Here is a 22,086-nt window from a genome sequence, read left to right as displayed (position 1 = left end):
GCATTATCATCTTGAAAAATTATTTCATCATCCCCAAGCATCCTTCCAATTGATGGGATAAGAAAAGTGTCCAAAATATCAACGTAAACTTGTGCATTTATTGATGATGTAATGACAGCCATCTCCCCAGTGCCTTTACCTGACATGCAGCCCCATATCATCAATGACTGTGGAAATTTACATGTTCTCTTCAGGCAGTCATCTTTATAAATCTCACTGGAACAGCACCAAACAAAAGCTCCAGCATTATCACCTTGCCCAATGCAGATTCGGGATTCATCACTGAATATGACTTTCATCCAGTCATCCATAGTCCACGATTGCTTTTCCTTAGCCCACTGTAACCTTGTTTTTTTCTGTATAGGTGTTAATGATGGCTTTCGTTTAGCTTTTCTGTATGTAAATCCCATTTCCTTTAGGCGGTTTCTTATAGTTCGGTCACAGATGTTGACTCCAGTTTCCTCCCATTCGTTCCTCATTTGTTTTGTTGTGCATTTTCGATTTTTGAGACATACTGCTTTAAGTTTTCTGTCTTGACGCTTTGATGTCTTCCTTGGTCTACCAGTATGTTTGCCTTTAACAACCTTCCCATGTTTGTATTTTGTACAGAGTTTAGACACAGCTGACTGTGAACAACCAACATCTTTTGCAACATTGCGTGATGATTTACCCTCTTTTAAGAGTTTGATAATCCTCTCCTTTGTTTCAATTGCCATCTGTCATGTTGGAGCCATGATTCATGTCAGTCCACTTGGTGCAATAGCTCTCCAAGGTGTGATCACTCCTTTTTAGATGCAGACTAACAAGCAGATGTGATTTGATGCAGGTGTTAGTTTTGGGGATGAAAACTTACAGGGTGATTCCATAATTTATTCCTCAGAATTGAGTGAGTCTATATTTTTTCCCTCTGCTTGGTCTAAAAAAGTAACTGTTACTGACTGCCACAATTTTTTTCTTGATTTCTTATAGTGTTTCTTAAAGCCAGAAAGTTGCCATTTGAAATGACTTTATTTTTGTGTCATGTCTGTGATCTGCTTTTTTTCTACAAAAATAAACAACTGAATGAACATCCTCCGAGGCCAGTGATTCCATAATTATTGCCAGGGGTTGTAGTCCTATAATATTTTTACCCTGTCTCTCATACATAAGTTACTATATATGATAGCTACTTTTAATATAGGGCGGTCACTAGACCTAAGCACCAAGGTGATGGACTCTTACCCTAGTCCCTTAAACAAGGGTTTAAATATCATGATGGCTATGTATAAGAGGGGGTGGTCACTAGCCCAGCAAACCAAGGTGATGGACTCATACCCTAGTCCCTTAAAGAAGGGTATACCTCTTATTTCCAACTCGTCCTGTACTTATGACGTTACATCCCCAAACCCTATCTTGGTAGGAAGGGATGTGACCGATGCTATACAGGACACTAGAGTTGGTAAATGTGGTAGTAGTAAATGTAAAACTTGCAAATACAAAGTAGAAGGAAATAACTTCAGAAGTAACACCACAGGTAGACAATACAAGGTTAGCTCATGTGAAACAAAAATGATATGCAACACAAAAAATATAATTTACATGATTAGCTGCAAAAAAAATGTGGTATCCAATACGTAGGAGAAACTAGCCAAACCCTTAGAAGCAGAATGAACAACTATAGACAGAGGCTTAATAAAATGTGTAATTTATTTTTATACCAACACTTTTACTCATATGGTCATAATGTAGATGACATAGAGGTTATGCCTATAGAGGAAGTATTTTTGGAAGAGGGTGAATGCTTTAGTTTAGCCTCTAAACGATTACAAAGAACTAGCCACAATTTATCCATATGGCTTAATGACAATGTCAAAAAACTAGGTAAAGTTTTTAAAAAAGATATGGAAAATATTGTCATATGGACATTTTTTTAACAAAAAACAACGTAAGTTCAAAAACAATCAGGTAAGCGCAATAGACAACATGCAACTACAACGATAGATTTAGAACTTAGGGCCCTGTCCCACTGAGGAGAGGATTAACTGCGCATGAATTGAGTATACAAATTGTGGGTGTTCATTGTCATCTGCAACAAAAATGGCCAAAAATGACAAATGTCCCAGTATGAATTACGGATATATTAATAATATATAGCGAATATATGATGAACAATCACGGTTATATAACGCATGTAGTGAGGAAACTGATCTGACACATTGAGATTATCACGGCAGTATTACGGGTGTATTATGAATGCATCGCGCACGTGTTGCGCGTGCACGGCATCTGCATTGCAATCATAAAAGAAGCGCACTCTGGCCTTTCGGCATCACTATTCACACCAACAATACAGCCTCTGGAGCATTTGCTGGACTTGGACAAGTTGATCACAGAGTGTTGTCATGCGAGGGTTAACTGTTCATGAGTTTGGGGAGCGGGAGGGGGGAAGCCGCACGGGGTGTGAGACAGTGTTTTTTTGTTTTTTGAGAGTGTCACAGAAAACAGACTTCAGCGTGAGTTGTGGCTAAACAGCAACTCTTCCTTTTGTTGGTGTTAAATAAAAGTCCTGGAGGAGTCGCGATTGCAGCAGCTACGTCTTTGTGGATTTACACAGCCGGACCGGAACTGACTGGCAGGTATGTAGCTTTCTGCCACACTTTGGGTTTACGTGACGTGTTTGTTATACATTCACAGATTGTCCACAAATCAGCTGCAAAGCAGATGTAATAAAAACGTTTTATTCGTGGCCAATCTGTAAGCATTCACTACAACTTATTTTAGTTTGTGATGTGGACATGATAGGCACGCAATATATCTGTTTTATACACTGTCCCAGTCCGTTGCCAAGCCGCAAATCCCCATCAGTTGCGGATATCAGCGGTTAACGGCAGATATACAGCACATAGAGTGAGTATGTATTGTGTATGAATTGAGTATGTATGAAGTATGTAATGCGGATGTTATCCGCATCCAGATTTTTGAGCTACTCAAAAATCCTGGCTGCGGACACGCGTGCCTCTGCGGATGATCACGGGTGTGTTCGGATGACGGCCGACTCATACAGGCATGTTACACGGATATTGCGGATGTTTGGCGAATATGGGCCAATTTTGTGCGCAAACCATACACAAATGCTCCTAAACGCCAGTGGCACAGGGCCTTTATATTAAAAGAACTAATTAACAATTACAATAGACCTGGGTTAGTACATGAACTTATCACATTAATTTTTTCGGTTCTACAACAAAAACTTGGCATCCTAACAGCTTTAGCTAATATTATACTTTCAGAACAAAGCTTACCTAACTATATTCCACTTGTCATAAAAGATTTAGCTAACTTTAGGTTAGGTTTACAAAAAAATGGAAAAAACTACAATAACCAAAGATGATGATAAATCTTTCTTGAAAATTCCTTTTCACAAAAAAGGCATTGAAATGATCAAACTATCACAGATTCTACATAGCAAACCAATCCAAAAAACTATACCAAATTTCATCAATGATAAAACCCCCGTTATTAGATATTCATATACTAAATCTATAGCTGGTGAAGTTTTTAATTTCAAACAAAGCATTAAAAAATTTAGACTCTGAATTAGGTACTACAAACCTTAGCTGTGAATGCGACTCATCTAATTTCAAATACGAGCCAACAGGTCATATAATAACCAGTAATCTCAGAATAATTGAGAACAGGAAGCTTAGAAAATTACTTAGTAAAGGACCATTATTTAGAGAACAAAATAATATTAACTGGGACACAAACCTTATAATAGTTAAAAAGCCATTAAGGATTACAAAAAAAGAAAAGTAGATACTAGAACATTGGACGAATAGGAAGGTCAAGTATTAGAAACAGTTCAAATTAAGATAGATAGACAGGTAGGACAGACAGGAAAAAATGAAAAATTAATATAAAAAAACGTACTGTCAGACAAGGTTTGCCTAGAATACCTAAATAACTTTCAAAGACATTTTGTTTTAGTACCAGCAGATAAAGCCAGCAACAATATCCTAATAGTTTGCAAAAAATATTACTTAGATGTAGTTTTAAAGGAACTCAACACTAGTGATGGGACTAACCCATAAACATATAGTCACACAGAAGATACTGTTACAAAACACCAAGAATTTATGACTAAATATAACATTAAAATTACAAACGATATGAAACAATTACCATCCTTGCTACTGGCTTGCCAAAATGCATAAAAATCCAATAGGTAGTAGATTTATAGCGGCCTCTAATGCATGTACTACTAAACATTATCCCAACTACTAACCTCTAACCTTAAATTCGTTACAAAACATTTCAAACAACACTGCGAAGGCATAATATATTTATCCATCAGAATTAGAACTAAAAAAGACTACAGAAAACAATAAAAAAAACTGTCATACTTAGATAAAGAGTTGAGCATTATAGATAGACAGTTTAGAACAGCCATTTTCGACAAATGGGATGATTTTAACTTTCATATTGTAAAATTTCCTTGTATGAGTAGTAACATACCGAGTAAACCTACATATGGTGTTGACACCTCTCAATTAGTCAGAATTGGTCGCATCTGTGATAATTATCAAGGTTTTTCCACTAGACACCATAAACTTACTAGTAGATTAGTTAAACAAGGGTTTCTGTATAACAAATTGGTTCTTCAGTTCAAAAGACATTGGTCGTGTGAAGACTGGTTTCCGGTTTCCGGTTCCGGTAGTGGTTGCACGCGCAGTTTGAATGCGCTACGCTGATTCTCACGACAAGGAAATAAACTCACGATAATGGACTGTATGTATTGAATTTTGAATTTTACGCAACCTAAGGAGAAGCACGGACTTGCTTTTGGAACCTAGAACTTGAAAAGCGAAGGCTCGTTTCTGCGCGAGCGGAGCGGAGCCAAAGGCTAGCCTAACAGCTAACTTATCGAGTCTGCTACAAACAAGATGCCACCGAAAAAAAGTCCAGTAACAGAGGATATGGATGAGCTGAGGAAGACAACAGACTTACTCACGGAGGTGGTGGCCTCTATCACGGACAAACAAAAGCAAACTAAAACTGATGAAGATGTCGGGGACATTCGCAAAACACTAATTTCCTTGACTGAGGAGACAACTGTCATCATGGAGCAGCAAAACAAAATTCTACAGCTGATGGAGGAGGTGAAACAGCTGATGATTTTAAATATGGAAAAGGACAGAAAGATTGCAGTCTCGGAGCGGAGGATTGATGACTTGGAACAATACTCGAGAGTGAATGATGTGGTCATCACAGGTCTCAAAATCAAGCCCAGGTCATACGCGAGGGCGGTGGCGACCAGCTGCGGGTCAGAGGCAGAGGAGCAGGAGGCTGACTCCGCGGAACAACAGGTTGCAGCGTTTCTCCAGTCCAGGGGTATTTCTCTGGATTTGGACTGCATAGAGGCTTGTCACCCTCTCCCTCGAAGAAGGGACAAAGCGATGCCAGCTGTGATCATGCAGTTTGTTCATCGTAAGAAGAAAGGTAAGCTGCTGAAGCAAGAAAAGAAGTTGAAAGGATCGAATGTCTTTATGAACAATCACTTGATGCGAAGGAATGCTGAAATAGCACGTAAAGCCAGATTCATGAGGAAGCAGAACAAAATACAACACACGTGGGTGAGCAATTGTAAAATATACATCAAACTCAATGGGTCACCAGAGGAGGCCAGAGTTATTGTTGTCAAGACTCTGGAAGAGCTGGACAAGTATGACTGATGGTCTATGCAGCATTAAGATAATGAACATTTTCTCATGACTCATAATAACAGTTCAACAGCTGAATAGCAGCATTTGAGAGACAGAATCCTGGACAATGTAATTAAATTAAGTTTATTCAAATCCACAGAGCATGGGGAGTATGACCCAGAGAAAGACATGGACCCAGACAATGTTTTTTCTCTAATGTGAATGTAAATTGTAAATATTACTCTGATGAGGATTATAACTCTATGGATACTTTGAATAACTTATCAATTATACATTTCAATAGTAGGAGCATGTACAAAAATTTTAGTAGCATTAAAGAGTATCTTGATAAATTTAGAGTCCCTTTTAGCATTGTAACACTATCTGATACAACATCTCTGTTGGAAGCCTTAAGGACAAGTTGGAACATGCCCAGCTGTTAAACAATTTCTCAGATACTCACTCCACTGAAAGCCATCAAAAACCGCCTGGATTTTACAAATGGTTATCAACATGGAGGTGTTTTTCCTGTGGCGGAGCGTCGCAGCGGCTGCGAGCCGACGCTGCAATCCGTCCGCACGTCTTTCATTAAAAAATCTCCTTAACAGTGGAATATCCAGATAAAATGCTGAAACCGACTTCTTCTGAAACTTCTCTGTTCTCTCACGACGTCCTGGATCAATAGAGCCTGAAATGTGGAGGTTTTCAGCTTGAAACAGGCAGACAACGGCGCCTGGGAGCGCTGCGTGACGTCCCGCTCCGTGGGAAGTCCTTAAAGCGACAGTATCACCTCAAAATCTCTCATCAGCTGTTAAAATTTTCACCGAAAACCAGCTTAATTTTTCAAACCGTGTCCACTTCGATGTGCCTCACAGGTTTAGAAAAAATTTTGATCAAACAAAACGCCAGTCTCTCAGCAACTTCTCAGACAAAGGAATTCCAACGAGGGGCTGGACGACTCCTCCCACAAGGAGTGCTCACAGGCGAATGACGTCACCGACAGGCGTGGAAAAACTCACGCATGCGCACGAGGGTTCAAGCATGTCTGACGTAAAAACATATGAATGAAATCCATATAGTTTTTGAAAAAAATAAAAAGGACCTATACTTTATTGACAGACCTCGTAATTGTCAAATGTCCCTGGTTGACCAAGGGACTACAAAATGCTTGTAAGAAAAAAATTACCTATATAAACAGTTTTTGAAAGTTAAAACTATGGAATCTGAAAAAAAAAATCTAAGGTATACAAAAATAAGTTGACCACAATACTAAGAATGAGTAGGAAGATGTATTTTGAAAGGTTATTGAATCAAAACAAAAATAACATTAAAGGAATATGGAATGTAATTAATAGATTAATTAAGATAAGGCGATATCATGGACACCTATCCAGAGTATTTTACTGATGGAAATGATGAGAATTATAATATGCAAAATGTGGTGAACAAATTTAATGAGTTTTTTTGTAAATGTGGGACCAGATCTAGCGGCTGGAATCCCTGCAAGCAATGAAGGTCAATCACTAATTTAAAGAAATCCAAAAAGTATCTTTCTCTTAGGAGTAAATGAAACAGAAATTAAAGAAATTGTTTGTAAGTGTAAAAATAAATGCTCCACTGATTGTTTTGACATAGACATGAGATTAGTAAAAAAAAGTCATAGATGGCATAACAAAACCATTAACTTATATTTGTAATATTTCACTGCAAAATGGGATATTCCCAAACAAAATGAAAACTGCTAAGGTAATTCCAATTTTTAAGCCTGGTAACAAGCACATCTTTACTAACTATAGACCTGTCTCTCCTCCCACAATTCTCAAAAATACTTGAGAAAGTATTTAATGACAGACTTGAAAATTTGATAGAAAAAAATTGCCTGTTAAATGAAGGTCAGTATGGTTTCAGACCTGGAAGATCTACATCTATGGCCATTATTGATGCTGTAGAGGAAACTGCACATTCATTGGAAAAGAAAAAAAATGCTATTGGAGTTTTAATTGACTTAAAAAAAGCATTTGACACAATTAATCATTCAATTTTACTAGAAAAATTAGAAAAGTATGGGATTCGAGGGGTAGCATGGGAATGGATCAAAAGTTATTTAACTGAGAGGCAGCAGTTCGTAAAGATGGGTAAGTACGAATCTTCATGTAAAATTACCACATGTGGACTGCCACAGGGTTTCATATTGTGTCCAAAATGATTTAATTTGTATATAAATGACATCTTCAATGTATCTGCACTGCTGAAACTGGTCTTATTCACTGACGATACAAATATTTTCTATGCAGATGATGATTATGACGACGTTATAAACACTGTAAATGAGGAATTGGCAAAAATTAAAATATGGATGCACAATAATAAACTGTCACTTAATCTTGAAAAAACTAAAGTAAAAATTTGCAGGGGGTCGGGGGGTCAGCACCCCAGGAGCCGGGGTCTAGGGCCCTAAATGATACTTTTTCAGCATCTCCTGGAAGAACAAATCTCAAAATTAGTGGATATTTAAATGATCCTATATTTAACCTTTTATTTGACCTGTCAATGATGATGTTGAAATAACAGAATATGATGTGGAAGTAGGACCTGGAATGATTTTCCTTTTAATTGTAAACCAAATTATGCATTAACTCAGAACAATTAAAACTACATGAAATTATGAAGACTTCAAAAACCACAGCTAAAGCTTATAGAATATTTGGAAAATCATGGTAAAATATTAATAACATACGTTATAGTAAAAAGTCAGTTATATTCTTGTGTAACTTCATGCCAGCCTAAATCCATTCAAAGCCACGTCTTTTTTACAATGAAAGAAGTCTAGATTAGTGGAAAAAAGTCACATAATCTTGTCTAAAATCCTGTTTGAACAGCAGAATGTTTATTTCCAGGGAGAGAAAAATTCTTACCGTGTTTCCTGAGAGAACACAGTTCACTTTTCCCATTTCTCTTATCTTTCAGGTGTGCTGATGAAGCCAGCGACGATTCCACGGATTCTTGTCCTTATAAGACTTTTTCAAACAGTCTTTCTTGCCATCTTCTCTCTGTGCAATGTCGGTCCGTGACACAGACATGATGCACAATTCTTCTTTTAAAAACTTGAAAGCTCTAAATGTTTGGGATGTCCACATGCTAAGTTTAGCTGTGGCGTCACACAGGAGCCACACAGCGTCGCCGCAGCAACCAACCAGTCCTGCTTTACGACAACTGTCGTAACAGCTACGCTTCGAGTGGCATTTTTCCTCCGCGAAACTCCGCGGATCCGAGGAAATGATTCCTATCTGTGACACAAAGATCAGTGTCCGCAGACTTATAAAACTTACACGATGTCGTAAAAAAAGAACGCGTTGCGATAACGCATCTTAAAAACTCAGTGATCTTCACGACTTATTGTTGAGGTTGTGTACCAAATAACTTCATTCATTCATTAAAGAGTACATCCACTAACACCCCGCCCCGCCCCCATGATGAAATCCACGGAATCCTGCGGTATCCGCGGAGTTTTCACAGCCCTGTGTTTGGTAACGGCAAGGAAAATCCAAATATATCTATAACTATGATGGCTAAAGTAAATAGAAATAGGTAACAAATCAATTTTTGGGAATAATAATAGATACGAAATTAAACTGAAATCCCACATTAATTACATACAAAGAATGTATCAAAAAATATAGCTATTTATAAATAAAGCAAAGTGGTACTCAACTATAACGCTCTGTACATTTTATACTTCCGTTTAATTTATCCTTATTATCATATGTTATAGAGGTTTGGGGTAACAATTACAGAGTACTCTACAGGCCATTGGTATTACTTCAAAAGCATGTAGTACGCGTTATCCACAAGACAAGCTACCTGGAACACACAAATGCACTTTTCTTACAGTCCAAATTATTGAATTAATTAATTTGATGGATTTCTGCACTGCTCAACTACTATACAAAGCCACTCAAATTCTTTACCGGCCAACAATCAAGCCCAATTATAGAAAGGGAGGTGGCTACAATCTGAGGGGAAATTTTAAACTTATACCAAAAGCTGTAAGAACCACGAGAAGAAGTATGTGTGTTTCAGTGTGTGGAGTGCGATTGTGGAATAGTTTAGAATGGAATTTAAAACCAATGTCCAAACATTTACCAATTCAAAGCCAAATACAAAGAAAACATTTACTACGGTACAGTACACAGTGAAATTCTCACTATAGTCATTATAGTATTAAGATATAAAACCTTAAATCATTTAGTAACAGTAAGTATATCAGAGTTAAGGTATTGTATTGTATTGTATTGAATATTGAATCTTTACTAAATTATTTAGGATTTGTAGTATATTGATGAGTGATTGAAGAGTAAGCATATTCACGGGTACTGGAATTTTAAGTCCATTCATGAGCTATTGAAATTGTAAGTATATTGATAAGTTATTGAAATGTTGTCTATTCATGAGTCATTGGAATTGTAAATATATTGAGGTATTGTAAATGAACTGCAGTTGTATTTATTGTTAATTAAGCAACCACTGAAGATATGTGTACCAGGGGTGGGATTTAAAAAGTATTTACTTCTTCCCACTCCCTTTCGAACTTTCTTGTTGTCATTTTTTGTTTTGCTTCTTTTTTGATTTTGTTTATTTTTTTCATATGAGAGAGGTACAGAGAGTACAAAGAAGCTTTGTTCATTTGATTGTCTATATTGTGAACTGCCATGATACTGGAATAGACAACTAAGTTTGAAATAAAAAAAAAAAAACTGAAATTGAATTGAAAGATTTTCTAACAGACCTCAAGAGTAATATTCTAAGTTTGGGGTTCCCATGAAAAACATGTAGAAGATGGAACTTTGTTCTACCCTAGATTAGCTAACCATAACCAACAAATAGTGGCAGATAAAACCTATAAATATTATATCTTGAGCCTTTGTTATACAGTTACAACTGCCTATAATTAGCTTAGCTATTAGGTATTAATTAGGGGTGGTGGCCAAGTGGTTTAATGCACTTGGTTTCACTTCAGAAGGCGTCAGGACGTTGCTCAGGAAGAGCATCCAGCGTAAAACCTGTGCCAATTAAACATGCAGACACCTTGGATTTGCTGTGGTGACCACAAGTGCAAAACAAGGGAGCAGCCGAAGGGACTTACTACTTATATATATATATATATATATATATATATATATATATATATACAGGATGTTCATTCAGTTGTTTAATTTTGTAGGAAAAAAAAGCAGATCACAGCCATGACACAAAACTAAAGTCATTTCAAATGGCAACTCCTGGCTTTAAGAAACACTATAAGAATCAGGAAAAAAAAATTGTGGCGCAGTCGGTTACTTTTTTAGACCAAGCAGAGGGAAAAAAATATGGACTCACTCAATTCTGAGGAAAAAATTATGGAATCATGAAAAACCAAAAGAATGCTCCAACACATCACTAGTATTTGTTTGCACCACCTCTGGCTTTTATAACAGCTTGCAGTCATCTGAGGCATGGACTTAATGAGTGACAAACAGTAAGGAATCAGATCGATAAGCGGAATTGATAATGGCACCGATAGATAAAATCTTAACAATACCCATCCCTCATAACCTCTATCTGACTTTTTCCAAATTCTAGAGCCCGACCAATATGGATTTTTTAGGCCGATGCTGATAACGGATATTTGGATGAAAAAAATGCAGATAATCGATAAATCTGATGATTTGCCGATAGCCGATAAATCAGCTGATATATATATATTTTTTTAATGAATTAAAATGTTCTTTTTTGGACCCTTAACAAAAAAGGTATGAGCTAATAGCTGACGCTTTGTCCTCATATTGATTAACTTTATAACAGAGAAGAATTTTCAAGTTCAAAAAATGCAAAAATGTAATTGGGAGCAGTTAGGGGGCTATTCAACGGGCCAACTAGTAAGATATCACTCCTGAAAACGATCTTTGCCATATCACGTGAGGTAAATCTGCCCTAGAATTGGATTTTGGAAAACCATGTGATGGAGAACCAATTCTGATTGGACACGTCCATCACACATCTTCTACAACCCTGGCAAAAATTATGGAATCACCGGCTTCAGAGGATGTTCATTCAGGTTGTTTAATTTTGTAGAAAAAAGCAGATCACAGACATGACACAAACTAAAGTCATTTTCAAATGGCAACTTCCTGGCTTTAAGAAACACTATAAGAAATCCGGAAAAAAAATTGTGGCAGTCAGTAATGGTTACTTTTTTAGACCAAGCAGAGGGAAAAAAATATGGACTCACTCAATTCTGAGGAAAAAATTATGGAATCATGAAAAACAAAAGAACGTCCTCCAACACTATCACTAGTATTCTGTTGCGCCACCTCTGGCTTTTATAACAGCTTGCAGTCTCTGAGGCATGGACTTAATGAGTGACAAACAATACTCTTCATCAATCTGGCTCCAACTTTCTCTGATTGCTGTTGCCAGATCAGCTTTGCAGGTTGGAGCCTTGTCATGGACCATTTTCTTCAACTTCCACCAAAGATTTTCAATGGATTAAGATCCAGACTATTTGCAGGCCATGACAGTTGACCCTATGTGTCTTTTTGCAAGGAATGTTTTCACAGTTTTTGCTCTATGGCAAGATGCATTATCATCTTGAAAAATGATTCATCATCCCCAAACATCCTTGTAAATGATGGGATAAGAAAAGTGTCCAAAATATCAACATATATATATAAAACTTGTGCATTTATTGATGATGTAATGACAGCCATCTCCCCAGTGCCTTTACCTGACATGCAGCTCCATATCATCAATGACTGCGGAAATTTACATGTTCTCTTCAGGCAGTCATCTTTATAAATCTCATTGGAACGGCACCAAACAAAAGTTCCAGCATCATCACCTTGCCCAATGCAGATTTGAGATTCATCGCTGAATATGACTTTCATCCAGTCATCCACAGTCCACGATTGCTTTTCCTTAGCCCACTGTAACCTTGTTTTTTTCTGTTTAGGTGTTAATGATGGCTTTCGTTTAGCTTTTCTGTATGTAAATCCCATTTCCTTTAGGCGGTTTCTTACAGTTCGGTCACAGACGTTGACTCCAGTTTCCTCCCATTCGTTCGTCATTTGTTTTGTTGTGCATTTTTGATTTTTGAGACATATTGCTTTAAGTTTTCTGTCTTGACGCTTTGATATCTTCCTTGGTCTACCAGTATGTTTGCCTTTAACAACCTTCCCATGTTGTTTGTATTTGGTCCAGAGTTTAGACACAGCTGACTGTAAACAACCAACATCTTTTGCAACATTGCGTGATGATTTACCCTCTTTTAAGAGTTTGATAATCCTCTCCTTTGTTTAAATTGACATCTCTCGTGTTGGAGCCATGATTCATGTCAGTCCACTTGGTGCAACAGCTCTCCAAGGTGTGATCACTCCTTTTTAGATGCAGACTAATGAGCAGATCTGATTTGATGCAGGTGTTAGTTTTGGGGATGAAAATTTACAGGGTGATTCCATAATTTATTCCTCAGAATTGAGTGAATCCATATTTTTTTCCCCTCTGCTTGGTCTAAAAAAGTAACCGTTACTGACTGCCACAATTATTTTTCCTGATTTCTTATAGTGTTTCTTAAAGCCAGAAAGTTGCCATTTGAAATGACTAGTTTTGTGTCAAGTCTGTGATCTGCTTTTTTTCTACAAAATTAAACAACTGAATGAACATCCTCCGAGGCCGGTGATTCCATAATTATTGCCAGGGGTTGTGTGTATATATATATATATATATATATATATGCCAGTTTAATGTTTAATGCTTTAAGTGGTTACTGGATGATCAGCTGTAATTACATGTGTTCCCACACTAGGGCAAGCTACTGAATACTGTGTTAGAAATATAAGCAGAAGAAGAAGAAGAAACAGCAAGCTGTGCAACGCTGGCAGCTGCAGGTTTGGTGATTAAAACAGCAGCTGTTTTTCTCTTTTCTGCATTCCCCTGTTTTAATATTATTATATTTAAGCAAATATTGGAGGAGTGGGGTACAATTAGTTACACCTAACAGCTAACGTTAGCTTATGTAGCCAGCCTTAGCAACGTTCATCGTAGCTTACAAAATAGTGGTTCCTTTGTGTTTGATAACAGTCTTCTCCTGTGATGTCTTATCCTTCTTATGTCTTACTACTTATTATATTACATATACTTTTTTCTTGAGCTGCTTGGGTGGGTAGGGAGAGTTCCCATGGGATAAAAAAGCTTTTTAACCTACCATCCCTGGATCTCAAGACCAGGCACCTAAGTGGCTTTCCTCTACTCTTTTCTCCTCTCCTGATTTACTCTTCCTTTTTAGATATTTAGATATACCTTTGTATACTGGCATAGTTCCACCTTGGAATTGGAATATAATGTATAAGATATACCTTACTGAATTTTCATGTTTAATTTCTTCCATCCTACGCATGTAGCCCTCAACATACTGCTGCGTAGGGAGCAAAAATTCGGCGTAGAGCTGCTCAACTCGGCGTAGACGATACGCCACAATACACAGCTCTATGATACGCCAGTGTGAAAGGGGCTTACCAGTTTCCCCACTCTACCAATGGTCAAAACATGAAGCTCAAACACTTCTACCTCTCACTTACATATGCAAATTATTTTTTTTTTCATTCACCAAATTTTAGGCAGTCTGTGATTTCTTCACCAAGCATACTCATATCACAATGATGACATTTGGTTAATCATGTAGCCCTACTGCATTGAACAGCAGGTAGTTCAGTGAATAAGGAGCTGGCCAAAATCCTGCTCATAATACCTGTGTCCTTGGAGAAGATTAATCTGCATTGTCTCAGTCCATCCTGCTGTAATGGTACCTGTCTTGGCTGGTGATGTAAATTTGATGCATTACTGTAAAACGCTTTGAGCATCTGCTAGATGGAAATCTATAGGAAATGTAGTCCTTATTCTTAATGCCTATCCTAATACCTACATTACACGGGAGTGAGACAGGGTCCAAACACCCCTCCACTTTTATCTTCAGTTGTACATCGATCTTGTATGGTCGCTCTGAAGTCGAGTTGACATAAATCTGTCTCATTGCAACAGAGACCTTTAAAGCCTAACTTAACCATGATCAAGATATGAAGAACATTTTTACATTTTAGAACCATTAGTCTTACCAGAATGTCAAGTTTAGGAAGCTGGTCAGTGCTTGTGGAGCTTTTTCTCAAGTTATTTCCACCAAGTCCATGAATATAGTAATGATATAAGTGACTGAAAAACAGAAAATAAGCACTTCTAAATAAAATACCAATCAACTGACATTAACCCTGTTAAGAGCCCCTTGACACATGCGAATTTGGTCGAACTGCGTATGAAGTGAGCATGAAGCAGGAATTGTATGCAACACGTGCCTCCAACGCCTCATAGACCTGTTGCTACAACTATTGCACGCACCAGCGGCTGAAGCACAGTGTGTGCGCTGTGAGAGCCCATCGAACCCTCTCGCGGCAGGTGTCGGCCAATTCCAGGTAAAGGTACACTGACACTGATTCACGCACTTGCATGACCTGTGTCGTGCAGGAGAGTAACTCATCTTTAACGGGTGCAGACTGAATGTGAGAGGGGGTGCCAGTGCATGCAAATGCACAAAGACAATTCTGAATGTTCAAAAAATCCTTCACGCATAAATGTCGTGCTACGTAGCGCAATCTGCTCACCAACACGATGTGCAGCTCGTCAAGTGGAGTAAAGAAGACGTGAACAGAGCGAGTGGTTGTGTCGGCAGGTCACATCAGAGTGCAGCTCGTCTGAATGATTATAAGGAGATGTTAAATCTATCATAAACATACTTTAACAGCTACAGACAAGAAGGAAAGAACATGCAACTGTTTTCAACGTGAAGGAGCAGAGGCTCAACTCCGACTCCCTCATGAATGACCGAGCCGTGACAATGTACACATGACAAATAATGACCTTTTTAGATGGCTCCAAATGCTTTTTCCAGCTTATTCAGCGCATGCGTGCGCAAACAGCACTGCTGGAGCGGTCCTCTGCAATTCAGGAAGCAATGAGAGACGTTTTCAACAGACAAATTGCAGATAAAATGATTAATCCACTACGAAATAATTATTTTCTATATACGCAGCGTCCAGCACAGAGCATGTGACAGGCGGTGGAATAAAGCACGGCGTCCAGCTGGGATCACAGCGGGTGGGATCATCACGACAACATGCATGCAGCTAGCGTCAGTGCACCTTAACGCACACAAACAAACAAACAGACACATTTCATGAATGTATGTCTGTGACCATGGGTCATCTAGAGAGGAACAGACAGATCATACTTGTATTGCCCGCTTGATAAGAGGGATTCAATAAAATGCGGTGTTGTTTTTATGGTGTGTGGTTTTATTTTTTTTAAATACATCCATGTCCTTCTTGATATCAGGCATTTTCCCGCACCTTTTACAGGACAGCGATGGTAGCTCAGTGGTAAAGTTTCTGACTGGCAATCAGATCTTTTGGAAAGTGCAGGTTTGACTCCTGTGGGTGGCATGTATTTTTTATACTCACAGCAGCTGCGCGATGCGGTTCGCGCTGTGTTCCCGCATGCACGAACCGTCGCAGCAGCATCGTGCACGCCTGCCCATTGGCTCAATGTTTTCATGGTTTGCTCATACAAGCTGTTCTGCCGTGAGTCGCCCTGAGTTGTGGTTATTCGTACTATGTGTGAAGGGGCCCTAAGCTTTATGATGTATAAGGGATAGTGTTAGTGACTGAACTCACGCAAGCTTTCTGGTCCACACTTCAAAGGAATTTTTTAGGAAATCGATATGCTCAGGTCTTACTCCTGTAATGACAACAGCAGTGAAGCTGTCCTTCCCATTTTCCTCCTTAATGAGATCCTGAAGAAAGCGCTCATCCTGAAGTTGAACATGTGAGAAATCTCCAGGCTGCAGAAGAATGAAACACCACACAAAGTGGATGAATGGCATAGATCTTAACACACAGAAATCTACACTGTGTAAATAAAATGAACACCACAAGGGTGAATTTACTCTGAAATGAAGCTTATAAAGAAATGAGCATTTACTTTTCTGTTTAGGATGATTCCACTGTAAATATCCTGTTTGTTCTTTGCTTTTCTTTCAAAATCGTCTGCTGAGAGCATCATCTCGTGAACATCTGGAGAATGTATGGATTTGGTGATCATCTGAAAATAAATCATAAAAGCGATGTGATTTGTCTGTGTATGTGTTTCCCATTCAGAATCCAGGGTGATTCCATTGTGTGGTGGATACAGCAACAGTGCATGCCAGGTTTGTGATTTTAGACAAGAAACATGATAGTTTTCAACAGCACCTGACAATTTTGCACCTCCTATTTTGACCATTCAAGATTGTCTATGAAAGACAGCAAAGCTTTTCAAATAGTTATGTTTGCTGGCAGGCAGGAACATAATAGATAAATTCAAGGCCACTTACAGAGATGCAACACAAACACTCTTCAACATTTAGAAAGCATCAATGCTTGCAGATGAACAAAGATTAAAAAAGACCACATTCAGTGAGACAGAGCATCGCCTCTGCACTCAAATTATTTACTTAGTGGAAAGCAGCACCAGCAATAGGCTAAGAGGATAACATAAGGCTAACTGAATGATCTGATGTTTTAAAGTGTTTATTTACATTTAGTAAGGTAAACGTGCACATGATTTGTTTTGAATTAAAGTGGTTCTAGCAACCACACACTTGTAATGACATTTTTGCCTGTTCGTTGGCATCAACAAGCAGTTTACTCAGGGTTTTTCTGCCTTGTACAAAAACATTACTTAGCCAGTTATCTTCCACTCGCTAACTGCTGTGTTTGTATTCACCTTATTCAGGAAGTCAGTGTGGGCGGCTCCATTTTGTCAAGCAACTTCCGGTTTGCCACTGCGTCAATGATTAGCTACGTGGGAACACAGTACGCTAGAAGTGTCCAAACATGAGCAGCATTAATTGTTCGGTTCGTGGGTGCCACAACAACTGGAAGAAGAGGAAACAATCGCTTTCAGAACGATGTTTTGAACATGGAAAGTAGAGATCTGAGTGCTGTGGACCAGGTTTTAACTTGTTCCCTCCTCCATCGAAAGACGAGGATTTCTGGTGCTGGCTAAAGGTGCTGAATTTGAAAAATCAACCCAAACGTCCCGATATCTGTTCTTTTTATTTTATGGAGAAAAAACCCACACCACTGGATCTTTACCCAGAGAAATGGTTGGACTACAACGCTCCATTGAAGAAGCTATGGCGGATGCTAGTGAGATAAACAGGCAAGCTGTGTTTGTAGCATTGGCTGCTCTCTTATTTATTCATTTTCTGGCGTTTGATACAACCAAGCACTGCATGAAATAACACCATATGTATATTAACGTTACGTAATCTTGGCATTACGGTAGTAATACTTGTCAGGTAGTATTTTAACTTGATTGTGCTTTTATACGAGCTTCAGTGGCACTGTGCGGTGCGGAACTCGTAGTTCCTCATAGCCAACCGTCCACGCCGAGTGACAACACAGAGTAGTTAAAAATAATCGAGGGCCACTTTTTCATGTCATCTTCCCACTCTGTTATGATCCGTGGGTGAGCCAGAGTCGATCCCTTTGAGCTTTTCAAAAAGATTTTTGTTTCTACTCATGTAATATCTTCCATTGTTCTATACTGAAAACACTGCTCATCGGAAGTCCAAAGACAAAACGGAAATGCCTCTGTTGTAACAGTGGGCGGTGCTGAATAAGGTGAATTACAAAGAAATAAACAATGCACCAAATAAATACAATTTTGTCCTGAGTGAGAATAAGACCCCCACAACATCTAAAGAGAGCCTCAGTTGTAATTTACCATAATTCTCCTTCAATGTGATTGTGATCAATGCCCTCATGCAGTTTCACTCACTCACTCATCTTCAACCACTTACTCCAATTAAGGGTCACAGGGGCTGGAACCTATCCCAGCAGTCATAGGGCGTGAAGTGGTGTACACACTGAACAGAACGCCAGTCAGTCCCTCAAGCAGTTTGCATATTAAAATTAAGGTTATTCATTAGTCATGAATGTGCATGTGCTTTCTTTGAAAGCGAGTTGTCTTACTGACTCCTGCATCAAGTGTTTTCTCTCTGCCATTAAGCGTTTCCACCAAGTATAACCTCTCTATTACAACCTAGTGTACATAACTTTTTTTATTAAGGAATACCGCAATCAGGCAGAATGGTGGCTAAGTGGTTAGGACCGTTGCCTAAAGCAAAAAGATCATGGGATTACTTGCCACATGGGGCCATTCTGTGTGGAATTTATATATTCTCCCCGTGTTTGTGTGGGTTCCCTCCAAGTGCTCTGGCGTCCTCCCACTGCCAAAAGACAGTCTGGCGAATTGTAAACTTTAAATTGACCGTAGGTGTGAATGTGTTTGTCTGTCTATATGTGGCCTTACAAATTAGACTGGTGTCCTGTCCAGGGTGTACCCCGCCTCAAGCCCTATGACTGCTGGGATAGCCTTCAGCCCCCATGACCCTTAACTGGCTGAATTAAATCAATGCAGCAATCACACAGAACATTAAGTGTTGGCATTGTTATTAAAAGCAGATTTTCAACCCAAATCCTCAGACATCTGGCCCTTACCCTGACTGAATTTCCAATGTAGAAAGCAGCTTGTTTTCCTCCTACTCCAAAAAAGGATATATCACTGTTGAGACTACGAGGGACGGGACCAGGCCGTTTATACACCTCTTCCATACTGTATTGAATGGAGAAAATTAAGCTAATTTATTTTGAAATACAATGTGAACCACTTCACTTAAATTCTGGTCTTTTTACAGAACTCTTAAATGAAATTGTGACAGCTGCAAAAGCTCATTTGAAAGTAAGGAAACAAACCTCTCAGAACTATTGTTTCTCTGGGCAAATTTCGACAGTCTGTATATCGCCCACTTGTTGAGCTTCTTAGATGTCATCCCGCATCCATTGTCTAAGACAATCACTGCAGATTTTCCAACCGTCTCATCAAACAGCTGCACAAGAAAAGAGTCAGAAATTCAGATATTCACTACACTTTAATTATTATTACATCCACATTAAAGTAGTATGCATAAGGAAAAACAACAAAAAGATACTGGCTGATAAATGATACAAAGCTGCAGAACAAACCATTCGAATCTCAAGTGTCCTCATGCCCATATTCTTAGATGTGGCAGTAAGTGCATTGTCCACCAACTCAGCAAGCGAATATGCTGGAGAAAATTAAAACACCACTATTACTAATGCCACATTACATTCAATAAACAAAGGCTGTATTACGTACAATACATTTTTTAAGTAGCAGGTTATTAGTGCTGACTAGTGTTGTGCCCATAGGAAGTTTGTATTCCAATAGAAAATTGGGAGCTTAAGGGGAGGTGATGGTCTAGTGGTTAAGGTGTTGGGCTTGAGACCACAAGATCCTCAAATCCCAGCCTGACTGGAAAATCACACGGTCTTTAATCCCCTATTGCTCCCGGTATGTAGTGAGCGCCTTGTATGGCAGCACCCTGACATTGGAGTGAATGTGAGGCATAATTGTAAAGCACTTTGAGCGTCTGATGTAGATGGAAAAGCGCTATATAAATGCAGTCCATTTACCATTTAAGTAGATTTTTCATGGATGGTCAAATAAGGCTGTGTTTGAAGGTGGGATGTACAAAGAGGTGTACTTACTCTTACATAGTTTTAACAGACAAACTGTACATTTGATAAGACATGGCTGACATTGATCTACAAAAGAGATCTAAGAAAAGATTGACATTTAGGGATGCATCGATACCACTTTTTTCCAGACCGAGTACAAGTACGAGTACATACATTTTGGTACTCATCAATACAGAGTACCGATATGAATACTTAATGATACCATTACAGTTTTATGATGACTTTGAAGTCATATTTTTATTCATCAATTGTTCCTTACTTTTTGACTGTAACTGCTACCAATATCATTACCTTTGTTTTTATTTACAAACATTTCACTTAAATCATGTAACTTCACTTTTTGACTACAACAAATTGTCCTTTAACATTAATTGTGTTTCTTAAACATGTCACTGCCAGACATCTCACTGAAATGTAACGGACTTCAGCATTACAAAATATACACCACCAGGAACAGAACTGAAATTGTCCATCAGCAACTATTTATGTCTGTGAGGAATAAAAGCCTTTTTGAAAATGTGAGGGGCAGATCATTTTGATGAAAAGAAGCTTCTCTGTGCTATCAGCTCTTTTTTATCTACAATGTGAGACAGAGCTAAACAGTTTTTCACTCTCCACACTATTTTTTTAGTTTTAATTAAATTCATACCAGTAACATACACAAATACAAACCGTAAATGTTTTTTTTTTTCCGTAAAGGTGGAACATGTAATATTGATGAGCAAGCACACGCACTGTTGCGCGGCATTTCCGCATCACTCAGAGGCAAAACTGAGTAATTTTAACATTATTTTATTTTTTCTTTGTGGATCATGGGATAATTTCCCTCGCATTCAGACAGAATTGCCCGTTGCCTGTAGAAACTGAGCCGTTAATGAGGAGCAGCGACTCTTAACTTCTTGCCCAAATTGCAGCTCATGGAGGCAAGCGGAGGGTCCTAACGCTGCCCCACGAACATTCCCCAAACAGATTACACACCTGTTGCGGACCGAGCTGGTCTGCCATCGGCCTGAACACCCACACCAAGGGCTGAAACTCACCAACCTGATGGACAATCTCTGCTGCTCAAACCCTGATCTGAGTTCTGACAGAAAAACTGGAGCAAAGCACCAAAGCCACAGGGGAACTTTTTTCAGCCACACGAGGATTTTCAGATGTTTTCCAAACTCAGGAGGCTTTGTGTGGATTACTTTTCTTCAACTGATATGATGATGAATTCCAATGAAACGAACAAGTAAGACTTTTTATTTACTCTGTATGTGAATTTACGCTGCATGATGGACAGTGGCTTTCAGCCAATTAATGGACAGCATTGATGGACATACGTATTTGACTTATGAGTAAATTACATGAAAGCCTGTAATAATCCATAAGTTAGCTGCATCATTGTTAAAGCTGCAGTATTCAAAACGTATGAAAAAAGTAGTGGTTTATAATCCGGAAATTTCAGATCATAAGTGTGAAAATCCCACATTAAGAGGTTGACATCACTCTGCTGTAAAGCGGCATCGGGTCATAAAGTATCTGAGACATTTTATGATTACAAGTACGAGTAAATGAATACGGGATCGGGCCGATGCCCGAAACTGGTATCGGCAGTGGTGCATCCCTACTGATATTCATCTAACATGGTCAGACATATATACACACACAGAGATACAGTAAGGAATAAACAGTGTACATGAAGCACAAACATATGGATGTGAATACAGTAGTTA

The 22,086-nt window shown here is 38.6% G+C and overlaps 1 protein-coding gene across 1 annotated transcript in view; it reads right to left on the bottom strand.

Moving 5' to 3' along the window:
- smchd1 (structural maintenance of chromosomes flexible hinge domain containing 1) overlaps positions 1-22,086 on the bottom strand; it is a 130,935-nt gene that overhangs the window by 95,273 nt on the left and 13,576 nt on the right. The window contains 6 exon segments of the mRNA XM_034165707.1: positions 14,828-14,921; positions 16,436-16,602; positions 16,743-16,862; positions 19,307-19,421; positions 19,562-19,695; positions 19,832-19,914. Coding sequence (XP_034021598.1) covers positions 14,828-14,921; positions 16,436-16,602; positions 16,743-16,862; positions 19,307-19,421; positions 19,562-19,695; positions 19,832-19,914 — 713 coding nt within the window.

This window comes from Thalassophryne amazonica, chromosome 1, assembly GCF_902500255.1.
Source record: "Thalassophryne amazonica chromosome 1, fThaAma1.1, whole genome shotgun sequence".
Taxonomy (NCBI): domain Eukaryota; kingdom Metazoa; phylum Chordata; class Actinopteri; order Batrachoidiformes; family Batrachoididae; genus Thalassophryne; species Thalassophryne amazonica.
The sequence above is the reverse complement of the archived record's forward strand: the minus strand, read 5'-3'. Positions and strand labels throughout refer to the sequence as shown.